Source organism: Chlamydotis macqueenii, chromosome 1 (assembly GCF_036417535.1).
Source record: "Chlamydotis macqueenii isolate bChlMac1 chromosome 1, bChlMac1.mat, whole genome shotgun sequence".
In the NCBI taxonomy this organism is placed as follows: domain Eukaryota; kingdom Metazoa; phylum Chordata; class Aves; order Otidiformes; family Otididae; genus Chlamydotis; species Chlamydotis macqueenii.
In genome coordinates this window covers 24,742,061-24,764,299 of record NC_141556.1, presented here as the reverse complement: position 1 = coordinate 24,764,299, position 22,239 = coordinate 24,742,061, and the positions used below count along the sequence as shown (strand labels likewise).

The 22,239-nt window shown below is 35.8% G+C and overlaps 1 protein-coding gene across 5 annotated transcripts in view; it reads right to left on the bottom strand.

The window, feature by feature from the left end:
* The window catches only part of CADPS2 (calcium dependent secretion activator 2), a 317,678-nt gene that overhangs the window by 96,767 nt on the left and 198,672 nt on the right, over positions 1 to 22,239 (bottom strand). For all 5 annotated transcript variants that reach the window (XM_086747222.1, XM_086747229.1, XM_086747251.1 and 2 more), the window contains exons 9-13: positions 22,033 to 22,099; positions 15,442 to 15,550; positions 14,112 to 14,315; positions 5,081 to 5,217; positions 1,274 to 1,461 (exon numbers count right to left, since the gene is read on the bottom strand). In XM_086747222.1, coding sequence (XP_086603348.1) covers positions 1,274 to 1,461; positions 5,081 to 5,217; positions 14,112 to 14,315; positions 15,442 to 15,550; positions 22,033 to 22,099 — 705 coding nt within the window. The remainder of the gene's footprint in view (positions 1 to 1,273; positions 1,462 to 5,080; positions 5,218 to 14,111; positions 14,316 to 15,441; positions 15,551 to 22,032; positions 22,100 to 22,239) is intronic.

The window sequence follows — 22,239 nt, the reverse complement described above, 5'->3', positions numbered from 1 at the left end:
TACTGACAGCACCACAGTAATTGCTTTTTGGGACTGTGAGCAGATTTTCCTCTAGTGGCAGGATTAGATCAGTTGAGAAGGGGAGATCTGTTATTTTTGAACTTTTAGAACATATTTCCTACAGCACTCTACAAATCTAGTGTGTACAGTAGAGTATAAATGCATATTGTCCTATAATTTGATAGATTGCCTGCCTCACTCCCCACTCTAGTAGGAGGAAGACATGGATAAACTGGAGCAAGTTCAGTGGATGGCCACCACAATAGTCAGAGGCCAGAGCACTTGCTCTGAGGAGATGCTGAGGGAGCTGGGCTTGTTTAGCCTGGAGAACAGGTGGTGTTTAGTAGGATCAAACAACAGCCCCCCAGCTGCTACTGGGAGGTTGACGAGAGACAATGGATATAACTACACTGAAATAAGACAGGTTCAAATTGTGTGAAGACCTAACTGGACAAAGCCCTGAGCAACCTGGTCTGACCTCACAACTGACCCTGCTTCAAGCTGAAGGTTGGTTGACAGACCTCTTGAGGTCCCTTCCAACCCGAGCTATCAAATGATCCTATCTCCAGCACCTGTTGTTCAGCAGCAGAGCTAGTTACCTTCACAATTTGGAATAAGACAAAGATGAAGTAAAAGCTTATTTTAAAGAACGTGCTTAGCACAGCAAAGCAACAACTTAATTTTTTCCAAGTCTTTCACATGTGAGTGGAGGGAAGACATCATCCCAAGAGCATCACTGTGACCAATAGCTCCTGAAGCAGCCCATCTCTTTAGTGGAAAGAATTCCAGAAGTGTCATAGCTCTTCCTGGCTGAAGGTCACACCACATTCCCAATATATGTTATTTCTCCCTGTGGTAGCACAGCCAGAAGAACTCAGCATAGTATGATCAGTCGCCAAGCTAAGACTGTAGAAAAAGAGTCAAAACTTCCCTTAAACTGCAAAATTGTTCAATATGTTCAGTGGAAACACCATTCAGTAACACAAACTAAACACAGAATGCAGAAGACTACCTTTTCAACAGGATGATGTCCTTTAGCCTTGAATCAGCCTGTCTATACAATGACCAGGAAAACAAACTGCATTAAGACAGTACGAATTGAAAGGATTTTTTTTTTTAATAGTAATCTGTATAGAACCTCCAATACCCCTGAAAAAACTTTCATTAACTGATTTCTGTTGTCTACAACTTCCCTATCTGGTGAATGCAAGAGCCTAAAAACACTTCTGCTTCCTCCTAAGGCTATGAATTTAAAAATATATCATTAAATTACCTGTTACCATGAACATGAGAAGCACAAAATGCAAAACTGTAGTGGAGCAATGTTGGATCAATGACAGAACCATTTTCTGAATGTTCAATCAGTTCACTGAGATAGCAAAGATGGCGGTGACAGCCCCGCACTCCGTAGCGAGCACAGTATTCGTCTAATACGAAGACTTGACCTGGGCTAAACCAACCCTGAAAGAGAAAGGCAAAAAAACTCCACAATATTTTGAGATTTCTTTTTCCACTCACAGCTTGCAAATCAAACAAAGAACAGAAGTATATCTTTTTATGTACATTACATAAACTTTTTATATGAGAATGATTTACATCTGACTAATGCTGATGGCACTGGAAGCTAGATCCAACATTTATTGGATGTTGGATCTAGCTGAAATGAATAAATGTCAGGCAACTATCTGAAGTTCTGAGTGACCACTACTATGAAAGATAGAGTTTACAAAAACATGCTAATACATCCAAAGTCTGATAAAGATTCAATTATATAAAAATCTAATATAAAACAAACTAATACTTGAAAATAATTAATTTTGTTAAAGTAATTAATTGTAAGCTACAAGAGAACATTTGGGTAATGCTGAGGGGACATCAACATGGGCATTAAAAGACAATTTCTGGATGATCAGTTTCCCACGCAACTTCAATGTGAGAGAACCATAATTTGACCATTTATCCCATTTCTTATGTAACATGCGTGTACTTTTAACAACTTTTTAACAACTTACACCAGTAAAGAGATACAAAGCTAGGTAGTTTGTTAAAAGTCATCTGAGTAAGATGAGTATGATTTGACCTTTAATATTAATTAGATGTTCTGGGGCATACAGAAGGCTTACTTGGGCAGAGTCTTGATGGGACCAGAACGGCATAACTCTGACAGATACATGAACAAAGTACAGATTCCTTGCCATCACAAAAACAGTTCTTGAGTGAATCCAGAGCATAAAAAAAATAATTGATTCTTGATGTAGAAAGGTAGAAAAGAAGAGCCTTGATGGCCTTGCCTCCCAATAGAAACAAAAATAGCACAGTGGACTTTCAAAAAGCAGCATGAAGAGAAATATAAACCTTGGGAAATGACAGCTACTGCATAGCTGTTCTAAATAATCATTTTTCTTTGTTCTTTTCTTAATTGTGGTGATATTTTCCCCTCATCATCTCTGCCAAATGGTTAAGAGAGATTGAGGAACACTGGGACTCAAATATACAAATAACTTGGATAAGCAAAATGATTTTGCAAGTAATGTGTTTATAATATCAATTTAGCAGCTGAAAAGCAATATTTCCCTACTGCTTGTGAATACTTCTGCAAGCTCAGATATTTAATATTTATACAAAATAACAGCAAAAATACTATTAAACAATACAGAAAAACACATTCACATCAGATTTAAATAATCTGTGCTTTAAAGTTACTAAAGGACTGCATGAATCAGGAATTTAAATTTTATATTCTCCCTCAACTTTTGAATTTAACATATTATTTGCAAACAAGAACACCTCAAAGTTATTTCATAAATTCGCTTGCTCCTGATTAAGTTCTTTGAAATCAATGTTTCCACTGCCTTTAAAGAGCTCAAACTGTTTCTAGAGAACACCTAGGTGTTTTAAACTACTACTCAGTTATGATGCAATGGCTTACGTAGTTTACACAGTGTTTGCTAGAGAATATGGTATTCCATTGAAAGATGAAATAAAAGGGATTTTAACTGACTTTCTGCAATAATATGTATACTAGCCCTAGATAAAATAAACAGAGAAGTTATTGTGATTGATATTCCGTCAATACATTATCATCGTCACTAACCTCTCCCTACACTTTTATGGAAAGCATGATAAAATGCTGCACGCCAATGTCTACCAGTACAAAAGGAAATAATTGTTAAAATTTCTGTACATTCTTATAGGAGAAAATTGTGATGAGAATACAAATTTTTAAAGAACTCATCACTTTAACTTCAGTCTCCGCAAGAGATCTGTTTCGCTGTAGTCATTTTCATCTAAATGTATGTCTTCCTTGCCCTTGTTCAATCTCATGCAATGCATAAGCCTCACAAACACATAACAACTATATGCTAGAGTATTAGATAACTGCGTATTTTTATTACATAATTGCACAAACCCAAACCAAACAAAGAAACAAGCTCATCAATACTGAGAATAATGTAAAATTCCTATAGTAATTTAATACACAACTGAGCTTAATATTAACACTTAAATATTTTTGTTTTTATTTTTACAGGCTGTATGTGTGGTTACTCTATATTTATTGAAATAAAGGGATGCATTGTTTCTAAAAATGATAGGAAATGAGGTGTTCAGGAAAAAAAAAGACCACAGTTATATGTTCATGTATTCTATTGCTGCCTTGACATTCCCAATTTTCAAATTAAAAATACAGTTAAATATACAATTTAACAAAAAATGATCACCTATTCTACTTATTAAAAGCTGAATTTTAAAAAGAACAATAACAAATGCATCTGCTTTTTGGTTGCTATAGCACTGTGTATTTCACCTAACCTCTTCTAAAAGTTCCTGATTTCAAGGTTATATTAAGTGTCTTACTATATTATTATTATAAAAAAAGATTTTGACCCCAATGCCCTGTTAGAAAGCTAACCATTTTCTCTTTGAGTGCCAATTACTTTGTACAGATGTACCTTCGGGCCTCTTCTTTGATTCAGTGTGCAATCCACAGACAGAAAATGAGTCCTTTAACTTTTTCTATACATACTTATCTGGTAGTATTTTAAAAAGGAAGCAACTGTCATCAAATAATCAATTTTTTCCCCTTTTTTACACTTGCAAACAAACCTAAAAAACCTCATCATTATCTTTGTATTACATGACTACTCAGACCAATGGAAAAAAGAAGTAAATAAAAAAGTGATCCTTTTTTGTTGCTGTTGGGATAGTAAAGTGAAAAAGATTATGTGCTATGAGGCATTTTAGGTCCTTAGTGAGAGATCACTATTTCAGACACGATATCAGGTGAAAAATAAAGCTTCAGGAAGTTACGAGGTCTGACCCACACAAATCTGTTTAGCAAGTGTGTATAATCTGTTGGACTACCACAAGATTGTTGCTGGTTTTCCCTACTGAAAACAAAACCTGAAGCAGTCCCATTCTCAACTCCTACTCCACAACGCATAGACTAGAAAACATTATATAGGAAAGGGAAACTGCAGCAACAAATATGGAAGCATGTTACGCCAATATCCTATCTTTTATAGCTGTCTCTGAATACGAAAAACATTCATTTTGATACAGAGATCAACGTTTACTTAGTTTTGTTTAATAATTATACTCCCATTTGTTACTTGCAATTCAGATAATACATATATGTCCATACATCTATATTGCCTGTGGTTCTGCTTCCCTTCTTTTCGCATTTTTCCTTCTTCAGAGCACAGTGGAATGAAGAATTACAAGACAGGTGAAAATGTCTGACATGAGGTGACTATATTTGTACCTTAAAATGCCTGTACAGGTGTCAGTAAATCCTACCACAGGAGCTCTTACCATTATCAAAACCTTCTGTTTTTATTCAAACCTCCATGGCAGACACGATATATGTCAGTTGATAAGATACGAGACAGTTTGGGTCTCTTTGCTTTCTATTAAGCGGCACAGCAGCAGCTTGCAAGTGTATAATTTTCAAATTTGAAACCAATCGATTGGACCCTTTATTCCGACTACATACGCAGCTATTGAATGAACTAGGAAGAAAGGACTACTTTGTAACAACTGCTTCTCACTTTTTTATATCTATCTTCCAGCCAGTACTCACCAAACAAGAATAGGAGTCATTCAATCTGTGATCCAAGGTCTGCCTCTGAAGCAGTCTAAAGAGGGAAGCATGGTCAAATTTGCAGGGATTAGCAGAAATAAACTCATCCATGCCATGCTTCTGACCACGGTCTGCATCTGTTCATACAAAGAAGAAATGTGCAGAACAATATGTGTGAGTGTGTGCGCAGATTTACAGATGTAAGTGTACGCATAGTATATAAGTCTCAACATATAAACTTTATTGAAAATAGCTTGAAGAAATAAGTCACATAAGTAGATGCTTGCACATGACTTAGTACAGAATCTTGGTTTTTAATCTGAAAATTCTATTATTGAATTATTTTTCTATCATATCAACCTATCGAGTGTAACAGTGGAAAAAAAAATAAAGTTGCTACCCACTGATGGATTAAACAAAATTTAGAAAGGTTACCAGAAAATACAACATACTGCATCAAAATAATTCTTAAAGCATGGTTTTCTAGCAGAGCTCTTCAAATGTTACACTTTACAGAATAATGTTACGAGTAAGAAAAAAATTTTTTCTATGATTTCCTGCTTTTATTTGTCTCTTTCTAATTCTAGTGAAATAACCAAATAAATATCCTCCTCTCCATTGAAAAAAAAAAACCAACGGGTTTACGCATTTATTTCTTCAGACAGGAAAGAGCATCTTTACTTCAGATCAAAGTACCACTCATAGAAATATTCATCATGGCTTGAAGCCTACTTCTCAAATGGCAAACTGGAGCAGAAATGAACACACTGGCTTGAGCTAGGTCATTTCCAGCCTTCTTTTTGTACTCAGCTTTTAATGAGACAAACCTTAATGTAGTAATGGCAAAGAGCCCCTTCAACCTTCCAGCAAAGAGTAGTGAAAAAGGGAGCAGCATTTTTGTGTAAATACATCGAGAAAACATACCATCCCAAATGGCACTTCAATCAAAGGCCCAAATTTATTGTTCTTCATAGATTGCATCTTTCAACGCCTTTAAACCCCGCGGGTTTATCAAAAGAGAAGCTCTAGTGATTGCTTTCATTAATGCTATGTTTTGTCAAAGTCCTCAATGTGAATTATCTATCAAGTACGGACAGAAAAAGCCTTACAGTGCCCAAAAGGACTAGTTATGTATTAGCACATTAGCTGTCTTGGATTCTATAGACTGTACTGGGGTGAACAGTCCTATCAACTTAAAAATTGACTTCCCCTTTCAATAGCGTCTTAGCTCTTTGTTCCTTTAAATTCAAACCTAGGTCTTTTTATATTCGTTACTAGAAAAGTAAAGATCTAAGTGTAAGCCAAATGCAATTTTTAAAACCTGCATAGTACAAACCTAAAATTTCTAAAGAAAAGGAGACAAAAGTTTATTGATTAAACCCAATTATAGAGTCAGGTTCATAATAAAACTCAATATTGATCTGTGGGCATGATGCTAACATAATCAGTCACATTTAGAAATTTAGCCCCAGATCATATTGATCCATGTCAACTCCAACTTTCAGCTGTATTTGTGGATGGGAGAATTATTTAATTCAAGTTGAAGGATCTGCGGCATCACATCCTGGAAAGATGCAGAAACTAATTCATATCACTTGGCTTTGCATTGTCAAAGCAAGAGTCACATCCATGTGACAGATTTCACCAAGGTGGATGTAGCAAATAAACAGTATGACAATACATTGATGGTGTAAGGTATGAGACCATCATCCCAGAGAAACAGCAGCAGACATTTTTAATGGTTTAAGGATCAGTAGCATATGTGATTACACAGATTAACAATGTTTCCATGAGCATCAGACTAGCCTATCATTAATGACAAACTTAGCTCACATTTTTAACACAGGTACATGAAATGCTCTCTCTTAATTAGTGCAATTTCAATGTATTTAAACACGTGAATTCGAAGATAAACAACCGATATTGACACAACTACATTACTGAAAGTACTTAACTACAATGTGAAGTTATCTATAGTTTTCAAAATGATCCACAAATAGATAAAAGTTTTCCAAACCCAATATGTTTAATGTGTGACTGGTTTCTACATTTCTTGGGAGTTTTTCCTCTTACATGAATATCTTATTTATCAAGCCATTATTTACAATAAGACAGATGACAGAAAAGGAATAGGATTCATATTTCCTTCTGCTGTTGGTCTCATGTACAAATTATACAGAGCAGAATATTTCCTAAATTAACTGGCTTGATGATTTCTTTGCTTAAACACACAATTATGAAAGATTCCCCTTTTTTAAAAAAAACAAACAACTGTGTAATTACTGACAAGTAATTAAGTATTTTGAAATCAAGAGATTGGATGTTGCAAATACAACAGATTCAAGATTCTGATACAGTCATCTAGATGATGAGAATGTGTAAGGTGACTTATTGAATACAATGCAGCTTGTGAAAGCAGAATCTGCTATTGCATAATTTGGGCAAAATAAACAAAAATATTTATTTAAAAATACAGATACTTACTGGATTTAGTTCTACAGAAAGATCCAGGACTGATGACCATCTTTTTAAGTGAATCAAACAGTACAAATAAACATTGTCAAATAGTAACAGAAGATCTGTTACCAAACACATTTTAGCAACAGAAAAACAATAAAAAACTTACCTTTGCCAGCTGTAGGGAAGCAGGAAATAACAGAAAAATAGCTCTAGTGTAATACATTACATTTTATTTTACTGTTACGATATACATACAAGATAACTGATAAATCTTTTTGAAACAAAATGGATTTAAAAAAAATTAAGAACTTGATCAATGATTATGAGGAGTTAATAAATGCTATATGACTGTGATTTAAAAATTATTTACCACTCTACTTTTAAAAATTGTTATAGTGATTGTATTTTTCAAATTCCTATGCAAATGAGGTTTAGATGTCCTGTTCAAACTATACTTAAACGCAAAAGACATATTGTGATATAAAGTTAGGAAAAAATACAATTCCATTTTACTCTCTACACTTTCTCAATCTTGGGAAACATTGGGAAGATATCTGGGGAGAACTTTGAAGCCATCATACTTCTCCTGCTTTTTCACAATTAATTTCCTTCTCTTGTTAACTGAATTTGTTGTCCTGCTTTCAAGTTGCCTCTAACTCATTGTTTTGGCTGTTATTTCCATGTTACACTGTCTGTTTCAGGTTGTGTATTTATTCCATCTTTTGGAAACTGTTAGCCAGAAAATATTTTTGTTTTTTTTTTAATCAAGGTAGGACAAACACATATTTTAAAACCATGGTAAAAACTTACAAAAGCTATTGCAGGAGTTCTAGCAAATTCTTTGAGTGTTCTTTTAGACAAGGATATTCATTTTGGCAGAATAGTGTTCTGAATATTCCTTTTGCCATCTTTGCAAGAAACTTCCAATTTTAGTCCAGCTGCAAAGGCTATAAAAATCATCACATCCTCAGTGACTCAGTAGAGTTACATGAATTAAGATTACCAAGAATTACATGTTTACGGCACAGGCTTGAATGGTTCCTAGCGATAACCAAATCACTAGGAATCACCTCTGCCCCGTTCCAGCCTAGAAGCAAATACATGTTTTTCTGTAGCATTTACTCTGTCCTAGGGTGAACTACAGGAACTGGCCTTGCAAAGTGGTGACCTCCTCCCTTTTGTGGCTCTCAGTGACATCCCTGCTTGAGTTTAAGCATCGTGGTAGCAATATGAACAAACTCAGGCAAGCAGGAAAAAAGAACAGGTAGAGACAAGAAATCCAGTATTGTAGGGACGAAAAAGATTTAAGGACTAGGAGTAGTAGGGTAAGAACTATGACTCTGACACAGAAGAGGCTGGAACTGGTTGGATGAAGATGAAGGTCCACATGCTCTTTGCAAAAGACAGTGGCAAGACATGCATTACATTCCTTCAAGTGCCACTCCATACAGATAGTGACAGATTACATCGTGAACATTTCGCTCCTGATCATTGACCAGGACTCCAAAGTGCTACATAGTTAGAAACACGGGTCAAAGAGACAATCTATGTCCCCAGAACCTTATCATTTAAATATCAGACAATGAAATAACAGATAGAGAGAAAGTGACAGAGTATGAGAAAACAGCTGGCTCATATGGCCCGACCGTCAGACTGGGGGATAGTACATTGATGGACTGCCCATATTTTGCCAAAGGACAGATACGAGGAGGATACCAGTTAGTTTTTGCATGTTTCTGAGTAGCATTGGAGAGAGCACAAAGGTGACTTACTGACTGCGTAAGCTGGTGGAGGCCAGTGTTAACCTTTTATTTCTAAAAGGAAGATGGGAGCAGTTGGAGGCAAGCAGGAATGGGACATGAAGGGGAATGGGGGAACATGTAGGGAAGGTGGAATTACTCCACTCTTCCAGGTGGCAAAGTCTATGATGGATATAAAGCTGCTAAACCTGCTGAGAAAATTGTGTCAAATGAAAAAATATCTTTTATTTCTTCTTGTTTCTAAAAGATCTAATTAATTTAACATATAGATACAAACATATTAGAACTATTTTAAAAGAACTGCTTTACAAGAACATTACCAATTATTCCAAAACCAAGCAATGCCACCATAAGGTTAGGCAGTGGTATTTCTTCTGCGTACGTATTACGACACTAGTACCTTAATATCAATCATATTCTGGTTTTCCCACAGAGTCTCTGATGTAGCCAGTGCAAAGACTGAGAGTGGTACAAATAACATTTAAAAGAAATATGAAATTAATAATTTATTCCTATATCATTAAACTATGATAGGGAGGCAAATTTAATAGCACTTATCATTGGTATATCCAAATAGACTGAAAATGTTAATGTTATATTTTCATTACTAATCCCAAAGCACTTCTTCATTTGGCAAACTGCCTGCACTTCTTGATTGTACAACACCGACTGCTCCACTGGGATGATTTACATGTCCACACAAGCTTCCCCTGTGATGCTCTTTTGGTCAGATGGATGTTACATTTGGAAATGTCTTCAACTTTGCTGTCATTGGAGTGATGTCTTGTAATACCTAAGTACGGCCTATGTATTCGACTCCCTTTGCTACTCCCTTGCTACTTAACAAATAGGATTTGATGTTTTGTACATGGGCTCTAAACAGTGTCTTTATGACAACTGTTATAATTGGTCTTTGCAAAATCTCATATTATTTTCCTTTTGTGAGCTGCTTTGATAAATGATATAATTCTAAAAGAGAGATGAGGAAAACCATACATCTCAGATCAAATGATTCCTCATCTAACCTCGTTTTCCAGTATCTGTCTCTCTCCTTTCTTCTCTGCAAATATTTTCACAAAGAGATCATATTTGAACTCATGGCGGTGTAGGATCAGAATGATGTTTGGTTTTGTGTTGCTTCATTAAGACATGACAATCCCCTCATGTGCTGCTCTTACTTCTTTGTTACAACCAAGGTATTAACAGTGTTCATCACTTCAGCAGCCTTCCTAACTGTAAGAATTGGTCTCCTAATACATTGCTCATTAAGAAAGGGATCGCCTCCTGCACCTTTATGTGACTCAGACAAATCTATTTTTAATTGGTGCTTTCCCTGAAACATTCATGTCCTTGGGAAACTTCTGTTTTTTCTACAATCACACATCCTTACATATTCTGTCCTTTGCATTACTGCATGCTTATTTAGCACAGTGGAACTGAAGAGCAGTCTCTTTTTCTTGATCATTGCTGACATTAGCCTGTCTTCACTTTTGTTTTGAAGCTACCTAGTACTACAGAAGTGCAGTACCAACTTGCTTTACTCAGAAATAAAGAAAAAGGCCGGTATTCATTTTAGAAGCTAGACAGGTACAAGAGTAGTTTGATTCCAGTGCCACACTTAAATGTGTATTTGCCTCACTGGTAGTACAGAATACCAAGTTTCTTCTAAATGCCCTACATGAATGTTTCTAAACTCTTATATAGCATCAATATGAAGAGACTGCGCATTCAGAACTGTTAGAGACCTGTAGGTTGGCCTTTCAGAGTGTTGCTGCTACGCACTCTCCACAGCAACATTTCCATTTTCTGCATTTGTGATAGTTGCTGTAGAGATCAGTCAGACCCCGCCTGTCTAATTATAATCACATCTAGTTTCTTTTCAAGAGTTCCTGATGTGTTTGTTTTGATCCAGCTCTGAGGTGGTTGGATTTTGTTCATGTCATTTTAGTAACTTTTTGTACAAGGAATTATCTTATGTGGAACAAGGCACCAGTAACTGCAAAAAAATACAGCATTCGCTATACAAAAGGAATCTCTTAATCCTTCCTTTCTACTCCTTTATTTTATACAAAAGGTGTCTATGGTATAGATCACAGGAATAACTCTACCCCAGCTTACAAAAGCTCTTAAAGAGTTTTGAACTTGAGAACACAGAAAACAGGAGAGGTTGTGACAACAAAGTATCATGTATTGTCACTTACACATATCTCTTGATTAAAAATATTAAATGTTTAATGAAATGCTTGCCTTTGATAAGTTGTCATTTTCAGCTACTAATGTAACATTAACTTTGGAAAGTAGAATTTTGTCTACAAGGCAATGGAAAATGGAAATGTTAGTATTTATTATTAGCAAAAAATTAACCTTCACATAGCTAGGTATGTGGCATATTAATCATGTTTTAATTTCTTTAATGAAAACTTTCAGTTGCTTTTTATATCTATCAAGAGAATTCCAGGATATTATCCAAGTTATTTTATAAACACAATACACAAACACATTGAAATACATCTCCTCAAGTTGATTTTACTTTAAAAATAATTGTATTGCCTAATACTCAAAACATATCACAGTAAAGAAGAAAAAAAAATGGAAGTGAATTTCACTTTATATACACACTAGTTCTCAAGTACTTGGTGTTATACCTCGATTAAAAATAAAATACTCTTAACTTCACGCAAATATTTTTCTAGGAGGAAACCACATGAACTTCTTAGCAAACTGAACTTATTTAAATCTGACAAAAGGTCAGCTATAGACTCTTCTTAGGAGTAAAATTGTGCCCCAGAAAATCACCACAGTATATGTAAATTAAGCAGAAATATTAGAAAATTATTTAAGGTTGTATCTTTAAAACCTTTTTTTTTGCAGTTTCTGAAAAACTGATTAATTTTATTATGCCCATTTCTATGTCAAATGCAAGTGACAGAAAAATGAAATTTTCCTCATGTAGGCAGAACTGGTGTTATTACAGAGATTAGTCAAACATTGATTATTTTAAGACTAAATCTCACACTGAGTTAATTTTCACAAGTTACTCTGTTGCAAAGAATTCTATGACTTAATTACAAAATACCAACATTGAAGAGTATTAAAACCAAAGGCAAATAATAATTTAACCACAGATTTTTTGATTTACGTACAATTCAGTCACATCAGTTTGTGCAATTTGATACATAAGCATGCCAGAAAAGCACATATTTTGAGGCTTTTGAGCTTCCCTGAAACTGTTTTTTAAATAAATCTTACTTTTCCTATGGTTTCCATCTAAGAACTGTAGTCAGCTTAACTGTCCAGGATAATATCAAGTCATGTCAATCTTGTTTTTTAATTCTTTACCACTATCAGTAATTTTATCTCTGAAAACATAATTTCAGTATATCCAAACTTGCCATTGTTCTGTGCACCTTTTTCTTTCTATAAATTTCCTGGTCCTGTGATGAGCATTTTCTATTTGCTTTCACTTCCATGTAAATCCTGTGTCCAAGAAGAAAAGCAATTCCTTGGCTACTGCTGATCATGGTCACTTTTATTGCTTTTTCTAACTGATGCATATGAAGTAGAAACACTAGGAAGGGAGCACAGTGCACTCCCAGTACCCAGCCCAGATCCAGATAGCTCGGAGGAGGTAAGCAGAAGCACTCCTTGGCTGTTGCCCCATCCTTGATTTTGCACTGCTACTTACATCCTACAGAATACTTCACCTTAACATCCCTCGTGATGAACGGTTACTTCATTCTTCCAAATTGTTTCAGATTAAAAATTCAGCAGATGTCAGTGCTTTTGTGAGATTAAACTATGTTTTTTCCAATGTTCTTGAGAGCCCAGTCAAGATTTTAGATAACTATGACTCAGTTTAACAAGTACATTTTATTGTCTTCTAATAGCAAAATTATAAAAGATTACAGGATGAATGGAAGGCTATGAGACTGAGTGATAGCAGGACTGACAGAGGAGAATGGTTTTGGGTCAACGTGTTGTAGACTTCAGACGTTACATGAAGTTGAGTTTAAAACATATATCTCCCTTCTATCACTCTACATATACAGATATATGATGATGAAGAATTATTGTATACAGTCATATGACATAAAAATTTGATGACTATTACAAAAATGCTTGGATTGCACTCAGCCTCCAGAACAAAAAAAAAACAAAAACAAACAACAAACTTCCTACGTGCAGGCATCTACATGACAGAATACTTTCAAAGAGATCATATGACAATTTCAAGATATGGGTAATATATGCCATTTACCTTGATTTTGTCTAAAACAATACTTTCCTCAAAGAAAGATGAGGAAATCTTAAACTTGATTTTTCAAAAAAAATTTTTACATGTAGTTTAGTATTACACTGAGGGGTGCAAAAATCCAGCAGTCCATTTCAGCTCACCATGTACTGTCTGCATAGCAATTTTCAGATAACTAATACATACAATGTATTATAAAGCTGGCCTAAATCTATAAAATTCTGAGAATAGATTAATACTTTTCAACACTACCCTGGCTGGCTACTGAAAAATATAATGTAAACCAAACACCACCTCCATGGTAATATGTGGGTCAACTGTAATGAACTTGAAGCTAACTGCTGTATTTTCTTGGATTATAATAAAAATAACAACCTGCAAGTCAGGATTTCCCTGACTGATGATAATAATCTGAGTTAAAGAGCTTCTGGCTAACAACAAACTGCCAGGCACTTTTCCCTAGTGAATGAGTTCTGCTTAATTAAACTTCATTGAGGGAGCTGTTACATATTTTGTCAACTAAAACCAATGCCACAAAAGAAAAAAAAAGCCAACTTACAAAGTGGGGATATATCTGTGTTGACATTTCCTCCTTTAGCATTGATCTTCTGAGCTTGACTTGCAGGAATAGGCTTATACGATTGACCTGTGGCTCTGTACATGGCTTGAACCCAGAGTATTCTATCCTGCTCATCGTCACTGGCAAATATCACAGTATCACCTTCTTTGACCGCATTGAAAAACATTCGCCCACCCTGAAGACCTGCAGCAGGAAATAGGAAGGTAATTTTAATAAGCACAAGATACTTCTAAATCACCATCAATGTTTATTACATTACTGGTTTGCATCTGTGTGTGTGGGGGGGGTGGGTGGGTATTTATTTATTTGTTTATTTATTACACTTTATAGGTATTTATGACCAAGAAATAGGATGAAGTCTAGAGTTATAAGGAACAAATGGTAATACACGGAAGTAACATATAAGTGGAATAAATATAGAAGTCACAGGAGAAAATATTTCCATAATTCCTTTTCCAATTCAATAGCAATTTATTTCTTATTCATCTTCTCTGTGTCACAGGCTATTGTGCATTTTTCTAACATATCCACCTTCTCGGTATCATTTTCTTAGCTGGAACACCCCGACAACGTTATATCTTCTTGAACAGAGGCTGCTGCAAATCTCTTATCAGTGTTGCTCCTCCTTCCTTGGTCCCTTTTTCCCACTCCAGTGTTTTGTTCTGAGAGTGCATAATCAGAATAGCACACAACAGTCAACGTGGCTGCATTGTTTTTATGACAACATTGTTTTGACTTTCCAAATATCTTCTGAGTATTATTTGCCTTCTCAGTTACTCTAAACATTGAGCCAATGTTTCCAAAGATCAATCTTCAATATCTTAGAAGTCTCATAAATTCATAACCCTCCACTGTGTAGGTAGAGTAAAATTATTTTTCTCCACATGTGTAACTTTGATTTCCCTCTGCCATTTTAATACTAATTTGTGAAGATTTTTCCAATATATTTTTTTTTAATTACTCTGAGTCATTTGTCTTTAGCATGCATTGTCATCATTCACCTTCTTTTCAAAATCATTTACACTGCCACATGACTCCACCATCAAAAACAGAGAGAAAAGGGAAAGATCGACTAGAATTCATAATTTTTTCCTTGTATCATATGTGGTCTTACAGTGTTTCAAGCAACCTTACTGTAAGTTCATTGTTCATTCTGGTTACAACAACCTTCTTTCTAACAGCATGATTTTTCACACCAGAAAAATCATGTTGTTTTTTCTTTTTTTTTTCTGCTAGATAAAAACGAGAAAATTGAATCAGCTGTTTTACATATGTTTTACATATCATATTTCAAAATCATGAAAATTACCTGTGTGAGGAGCTGTATAATCCACAGTGTATCCTTCGAGTTGCATCAGTTCCTGAGGCTCAGATTTCTTTTCTCTGTAACTGCACATTGCAAATGTGTATTGGCTAACCTGAATAAGAAAGGACTGCTTAATTGCTGAATTCAATTCCAGAACTGTATAACACATGTACCATGGTTTAAATTAGCTTTCAGTTGTGCTGAAGAAACAAACCCCAATTTTTTTTCCAGAAATATTTACAGTGTAAGTCTTTGTGTTCTTTCCCTTCCTGCCAAAAGGAAGGGAAAAAAAAGCCATAAACACATCTCCCTGCAATTTCCTGAAATACCATGTATTTTGAAATGTTTCTTCATGAAAAACAGAAAGGAAGCAAATTAAGTTCTTGCACGGAAAATACTTGGTACTGTGGTAGTGATCAAACTGCTCAGTCTACTGTGTGAGAAAAAAAATCCTGCATTCCAAGAAGCTGAAAAAAAAGGACTTTTACATATAAAGTACTGTTTGCAGAAGGAGTGCCACAATTATCACGCTGTTGGAAAAATGAACACATAATCTGGCCAACTCTAGTTGAAGATGGTAGGTATCAGAACCTTCAGATTGATTTGTAGTCTAATTTCTGCATCGATTGCATCTGTGTTCACACTTGTCTCTGGGTTGGTTAGCTCACTAGATACAGTACAGTGTAGGCCAAGCAGCTTGCAGCTGGCATGAGCAACAACAGTTACTTCTCATCAAGTACAATTACTAAAAAAAAAAAATAAAGCAATGAGAATCTGTCACCACGTGGCTTAAGGCTCCCTAGACAGAACAGAAAGTGATAACAAGAATTCAGGAAAAAATGACTGGAATGATAAAGAAAGGAATGTAACAGCTGAGAGAGGAAAAGCAATCACTGAAACAAAACTGAGATGTTGCCAGTCTGAAATGAAGAGCTGAAAAGACGACAAAAGGTGACCAGAAGAAAGAGCTTGTGAATCTGTGAACATTTGAAACTTAAGGGAACTGAATTTACATGGGTCTCTGAAACTCGGCAGGATACCTGGCCAACTTACTTGTTTTGAACTATATAATTTCTTAGATCTGCAAAATTATGCAAGGATCTAAGGACAGGCAAAGAGCTTGTCTGATAGACAATGGACTGTCTTTACCTCAGTTGCTGACTGCTCAGGTAACTGTTACCTAGATTTATTGTTCTGGCTACAACTTCAGGAGCGATCATTTTGGAAGAAAAATTTCAACTGCTGATTTCAGCTTCAGTCATGTTCACTGATGCTGTACCTGCACACCACTTCACCTCAAAGTGACTTCAGTGATTTTAACTGCTATTGACAAAAGATTTTTGACTCTCTGTAAAAGATTGATTTTTTCTGAAAATAAGGATAGAAGGTGTGATGATTATTTGCACAACGCTCTAAAAATATTTCATTATTTTAAGTATTTGGGATTTTTTGAAACAGTATTATGCTGTGCTATGTATATGGTGATTGAACATCCTCTGTCACAGCGCATACAAGCACAAGGAACAAACGTAACTGCTTTCTCCACAAATGGTTATCAAGCCTCAGACGCTGAACTGATGTCTCAAGAACCACAGCAGAAGTCTACAGCCGAGGAAATTAGACATAGGTATTCCTGTTCAATTAATATATTAATTTATAATATTAATATATTAATATATTAATATATAACATGTAATAGAAATATTACTAAAATTATTAATATATAATTATTAATAATACATAATATAAATATATAATATATTAGTTAAGCAAAGGCAGTTTCATAGGAGATGAGAATTTGAGAGACACTGTTAGGCAACTACAACTGAGTGCCAGCTTTCCACATCAAATTTAGTAGATTCACTTAAGTGGGCTGTACTAAGGAAAAAGAGCCAACTATAAATAAACACAAAAAACAATCTAGCCCATCACTTTCAGAAATTCAGATTTTCAGGCTAGAAAGGACTACTACAACCAGCCAGCTTGTCCTCCAGCATGACATACACGACAGAATTTCACCTCACTGTTTGTGCATTGAGCCCATAGTTTTGCTTTCATGAATAGTATGTATTTTAGAAAATTACTGTCTTTTGATTTAAAAATTTTAAGTAACCCCTGGGCTGGCAGGGTAAAGCCTGGCAGCCACGGCCTAGCCAGGAGCCGGGCAGCCAGGGGCACTGGGGTAGCCCCAGCCCCAGGCACCAGGCACCTCCCTGGTCCCACAGGGTTGGGACGTGGGCCCGCGGGTGGGCCCGGCTCAGTGGGGCCCATGTCTGGGCAGGGCAGGGCTGTGGGGAGCTGGAGATTGGCCTTGCTATGGAGTCATTGAGGCAGCAGCACACAGTCCTGGGCAGCTGACATGGGGTCCTGTGGGCAGGGTGAAGGGGGCCGGGCAGGGACAGTTGGGGCTTGTGGTCTCCTTGGGGCCCTCAGACAGGGCTCAGCCCCTATCCATGTTATCTGTTCTAGGCCCAGCAGCAATATCACCTTTGTTACTGCTTGATATTTCCCTGTTTATATTCCCAAGAACCATATTTGCTCTCATGCACCTGGATGGAAGAAGACCTCTAAATCCTTTGCAATTAGCACTGTATTTCATGAGAGCTCCCTCCTCTCATTTGCTTGTAAACTGAACCTACAGATTTAATTTTTGATATCTAGCACTGCAGTAAAAACATTTTTCAAAATATTCTATCTTGAATGAAATAACCTGTCAAGCACTCACATAATTCACATTTTCATGTCAACAACTCTGTATAACGACACTGTACAAACTGAACTTACAGCAGTCTTCCAGTACCTAAAGAAGGCTTATAAGAAAGATGGGGAGAAACACTTTAGCAGGGCCTGTTGTGATAGGACAAGGGGTAATGGTTTTAAAACAGAAGGAAGCAGATTCAGACTTGATATAAGGCAAACATTTTTTACAATGAGGGTGGTAGAACACTGGAACAGGTTGCCCAGAGAGATGGTGGATGCCCCATCCCTGGAAACATTCAAGGCCAGGTTGGATGATGCTCTGAGCAACCTGATCTGGTTGGAGATGTCCCTGCTCCTTTCAGGTGGCTGGACTAGATGACCCATAAAGGTCCCTTCCAATCCAAACTATTCTATGATTCTATAACCATCAAAAAGGAAGCTAGCAGACACTAATTGTGGAAATGCATAGGATGCCCATCTTTTTCAGATTTCTTCAGCCACTATGTTTTTGAAGATAAGCTTGTGGAAGACTGACCTTTAAATGCCCCTTCCAACCCAAACTATTCTACGATTCTATGATTCTAAAAATGTCTTTGTTCATTTTTAACCTCACCTCTATAACAAGACAGAGATTATAATGCAGTTGATTTTACTTTTTCAAATGTTTTTCAAATGCTTTCTCTTATTTTAAAGGAAAAATTTATTAAAAGATACTCATGTCACAATCAGTCTAACACTTCATCTTCTTCTGAAAATGAGACATTTTAAAGTCTCTCCTCCAAAGAAACAAACAGAAAAACTCCAAAAAAAACTTTGTTGGGGAAAAAAGTCTCAATAAAATAACGAAATACAGACCTTGCCTTGATGTTTACACTCACAATCTCTTAAACTCTTTTCCTTATGGTTATTGGTGGCTGCTATCAGTTATTATAGAGAGAATCACCCACACAATCTGGAATCACACTTTTTAATATAGATCTATAACTGGGTTTAAGTATATTGTTAGATTTAATAGAGCTGTAGGGAGTTTTCCCTTAGAATTCATCAAATTAACATCAATACTTCATGGAATAATGGGTACTCAAAAGTCAGGACTATGTACAACACGTTCTCAGACAAAAACAGAATCAAGCCATCTTGTTAAGTAGTACTTCTTGACAGAAGAAAAGGCAATCCTCTTCCTACAACTGCATTTACCTGAACTTCATAATTTTCCAGAGGTCCAAACACCTGACTACCTGCTGTTCTACCTACTTTGTAACAACAAAGTAGAAAATGAACAACCTGTGTATGCATGACAGACAGATAGGCACAGAAATGCGGACATGACTTACGAGCAGTGTCACTAGGGGCTGTCCCCATGGGGCAGAAAGACCCTGTTTAACACACTGGGAGGAACTGTTACTGCAAACCTGGAGACTGACTCTGTGGTCCCTGCTACAGAGCATCACTGGGCAGCCTGCTTCAGGAGTTCAGCTGCAAGAACTAGCCTGCATGGTTGGCGTGTTTTTAGAAAAAAATTACTGATGAAACAAATGACTAATTTTTCAAATATTAGAATAGATGAAATTAAAATGATAGAAGTGAATCTGCATTCAGATTACTGGAGGAAGATATTATCAGACAGTAAATGAAGAAAAACACAGCATGTCCAGCTGAGGCTTTTTACCTAACATGTCTTTTTCCAGACTGAAATGAATAACATTTTAGAGAAGTGACTGGATTGTAAAAAGGAAGAAAAGCAGATACAATGAAGAGGTTAAAATTTACAGACTCTGTAAACTTCCTATAACACTGAGCTGTTCTTTCAGAAACCACTAACTTCTAATACATGTATCAATAACGAAGGTGCACATTACTCACATCACGCTCCTGAAAAATCAACACTATTCATCTAATTTCACACCTGAGTTAAATTTCCAAAGCATGTGCAAATTGTACTGATAGCTCTGTCTTAGAACTGAATTTCATGGCCTTAATATTTTACTAACGTAAGCTAAAAGCTAATCTATAGAGGAAGACTCGTCAATATGTCAATAATATATCAATACAACACACTGGTATTCATTAGTGAATGCTTATTTCACACATATTGACTCCAGCTGATTGTCAGTGTATGTATCACGGCTGGACTATATAAATGAGCCAGAGCTGTCTGGACAGTAAATATTGATTTAACATGGTATTTTTTTTATATAGCTTTATTAAATTGATAGCTGCTTTAAACTGAAATAGAAGTCTAAATCCCATCACAGTTGGAAAATTCCTGTAATATTCTCCTCCAGTATTTCAATTTCAGCATAGAAAGCAGAATACAGTTAAAATTAACTTGGCTGGAATAAACTGGTCTCCTAGGGGGCTCCATATCACACACACAGAAAGACTATGGGTCTCTTAGGTGTGCACTGTAAAACTCAGATGACACCTGTAGCTTAGGGGAAGAGAACAAGGTCTTTGTTTTTGTAAAAGGGGGAATGTGAAATAGTGGGAGTGTTAAAGAAAAGCATGAAGGACAAGGGAGCATTTAGCCTTTTTTTTTTCCCCTGTAACTGTAAGTTATTTTCCCTTCACATCCATGCTTTAAGCTATCCTATATGGAGATCTTACCAACCTTCACAAATCTTAATAAAGTCACAAAAAGTCCTAATCTCTTCACAGAGGACCTTGATAAAATTAGGACACAAATGAATTCAGTAGACTTTCCAGAAGATCCTGTTCAACCTTACAACCATTACTCACTGATTATCAACATGCAAGCCAATTCCCATTGAAGCCAGGGAGAACATTGTATTGACATCAAGCTTAGCAAGAATAATATGCAAATACTCTCAGCTTTTAACTTATTAAAGACCTTGTTCAGTACTTTTTTTTTTGTACATCCTTATAATTTTCATCATTTAAGAGCAGGAGGAGACCAGGTGAGTGTGACTGAGAGTGGTAGGGAAAGGAATCAGACTTTCTGTAAAGTAGTTTTAGAAGCCTTCATTCTTAGAAAAGACCCGTTAACAGGCTTTATCCTTTGTAAGACATCTATGGAGACTCCCATTTTAAGTTTTCTGTCAACAAACAAAAAGGACACAGAAGAATAGCATCCTCTGAACTGACACAAGAACACCAAATTTGTAACTGCAATCTGAAGCACAAGCAGAAAATAATGATTTTTCCAAAGACAAAAATAATCATTTCACAAAAATAATGCATTTCTCAGTTTTGACCACTCAAAATCTACTTTTCTATTTCTAGTCTATTAATCTCATGTTAATGTCACCATTCACTAGCATGTGAAAATACAGTTCTAGGTTTGGACGAAAAGTTATCAAATATCAGCTCAGAACATTTTTATGGCCAAGAAAAATTGCTACACTAGGGTTTTTGTAACAACTACATAATTTTACCCTATTTAATACTGCAAGGAAGAATAAAAAATAGCATAATTCAATAAATATTTAGAAAAAGTTCTTAATAGCAACTACTGTTACTTTAATTACAAAGGCAGGAAATCTTTGTTGAGATAGAATACATGAAACAGTAAGTACAATCCACTTTGTGAAATATAACTTCATTTTAAATTGAGTGATGCTAGAAAGCTGTCAGCGGAATGTTTCAAGGCCACAACAGTTTCATTCAGAAATTCCTAGATTTCACTTGAAACATTGCTCAGTGTAGGCACTCAATTATATATATGTAAAACTCAGTGATGTTTCTGTATACTACATATGTAAATTCAACAAAAAAAAGAAATACCCTGGATGTCTCTATGTTGTAAGAAGCTTGGAGTAGTGCTGCATATGTTGCCTGAAGATACTGATCTACTAACGACTCCAGAAACCGTACGTAAGAAAACTGATAGTCCAAGACTACTTTTTTAATGACATTTCATGGCAGACTACTAACCTGAACAAGAACAAAGTAGCGTTTTTTCCACCGCTTCCAAACCTTCTGTCCTAGAGCATACAAGTATCTGCAAAAGGAAATAATAAAATAAATGCTTTTCCCATTAATATGAACCATGATATTAGGAGGGCCCAATACAAATGAGTATTAATTATCTCTACCTACTGAGCTGCTTCTTCAGTATTGTCACATCTAAGAAGTGATTTT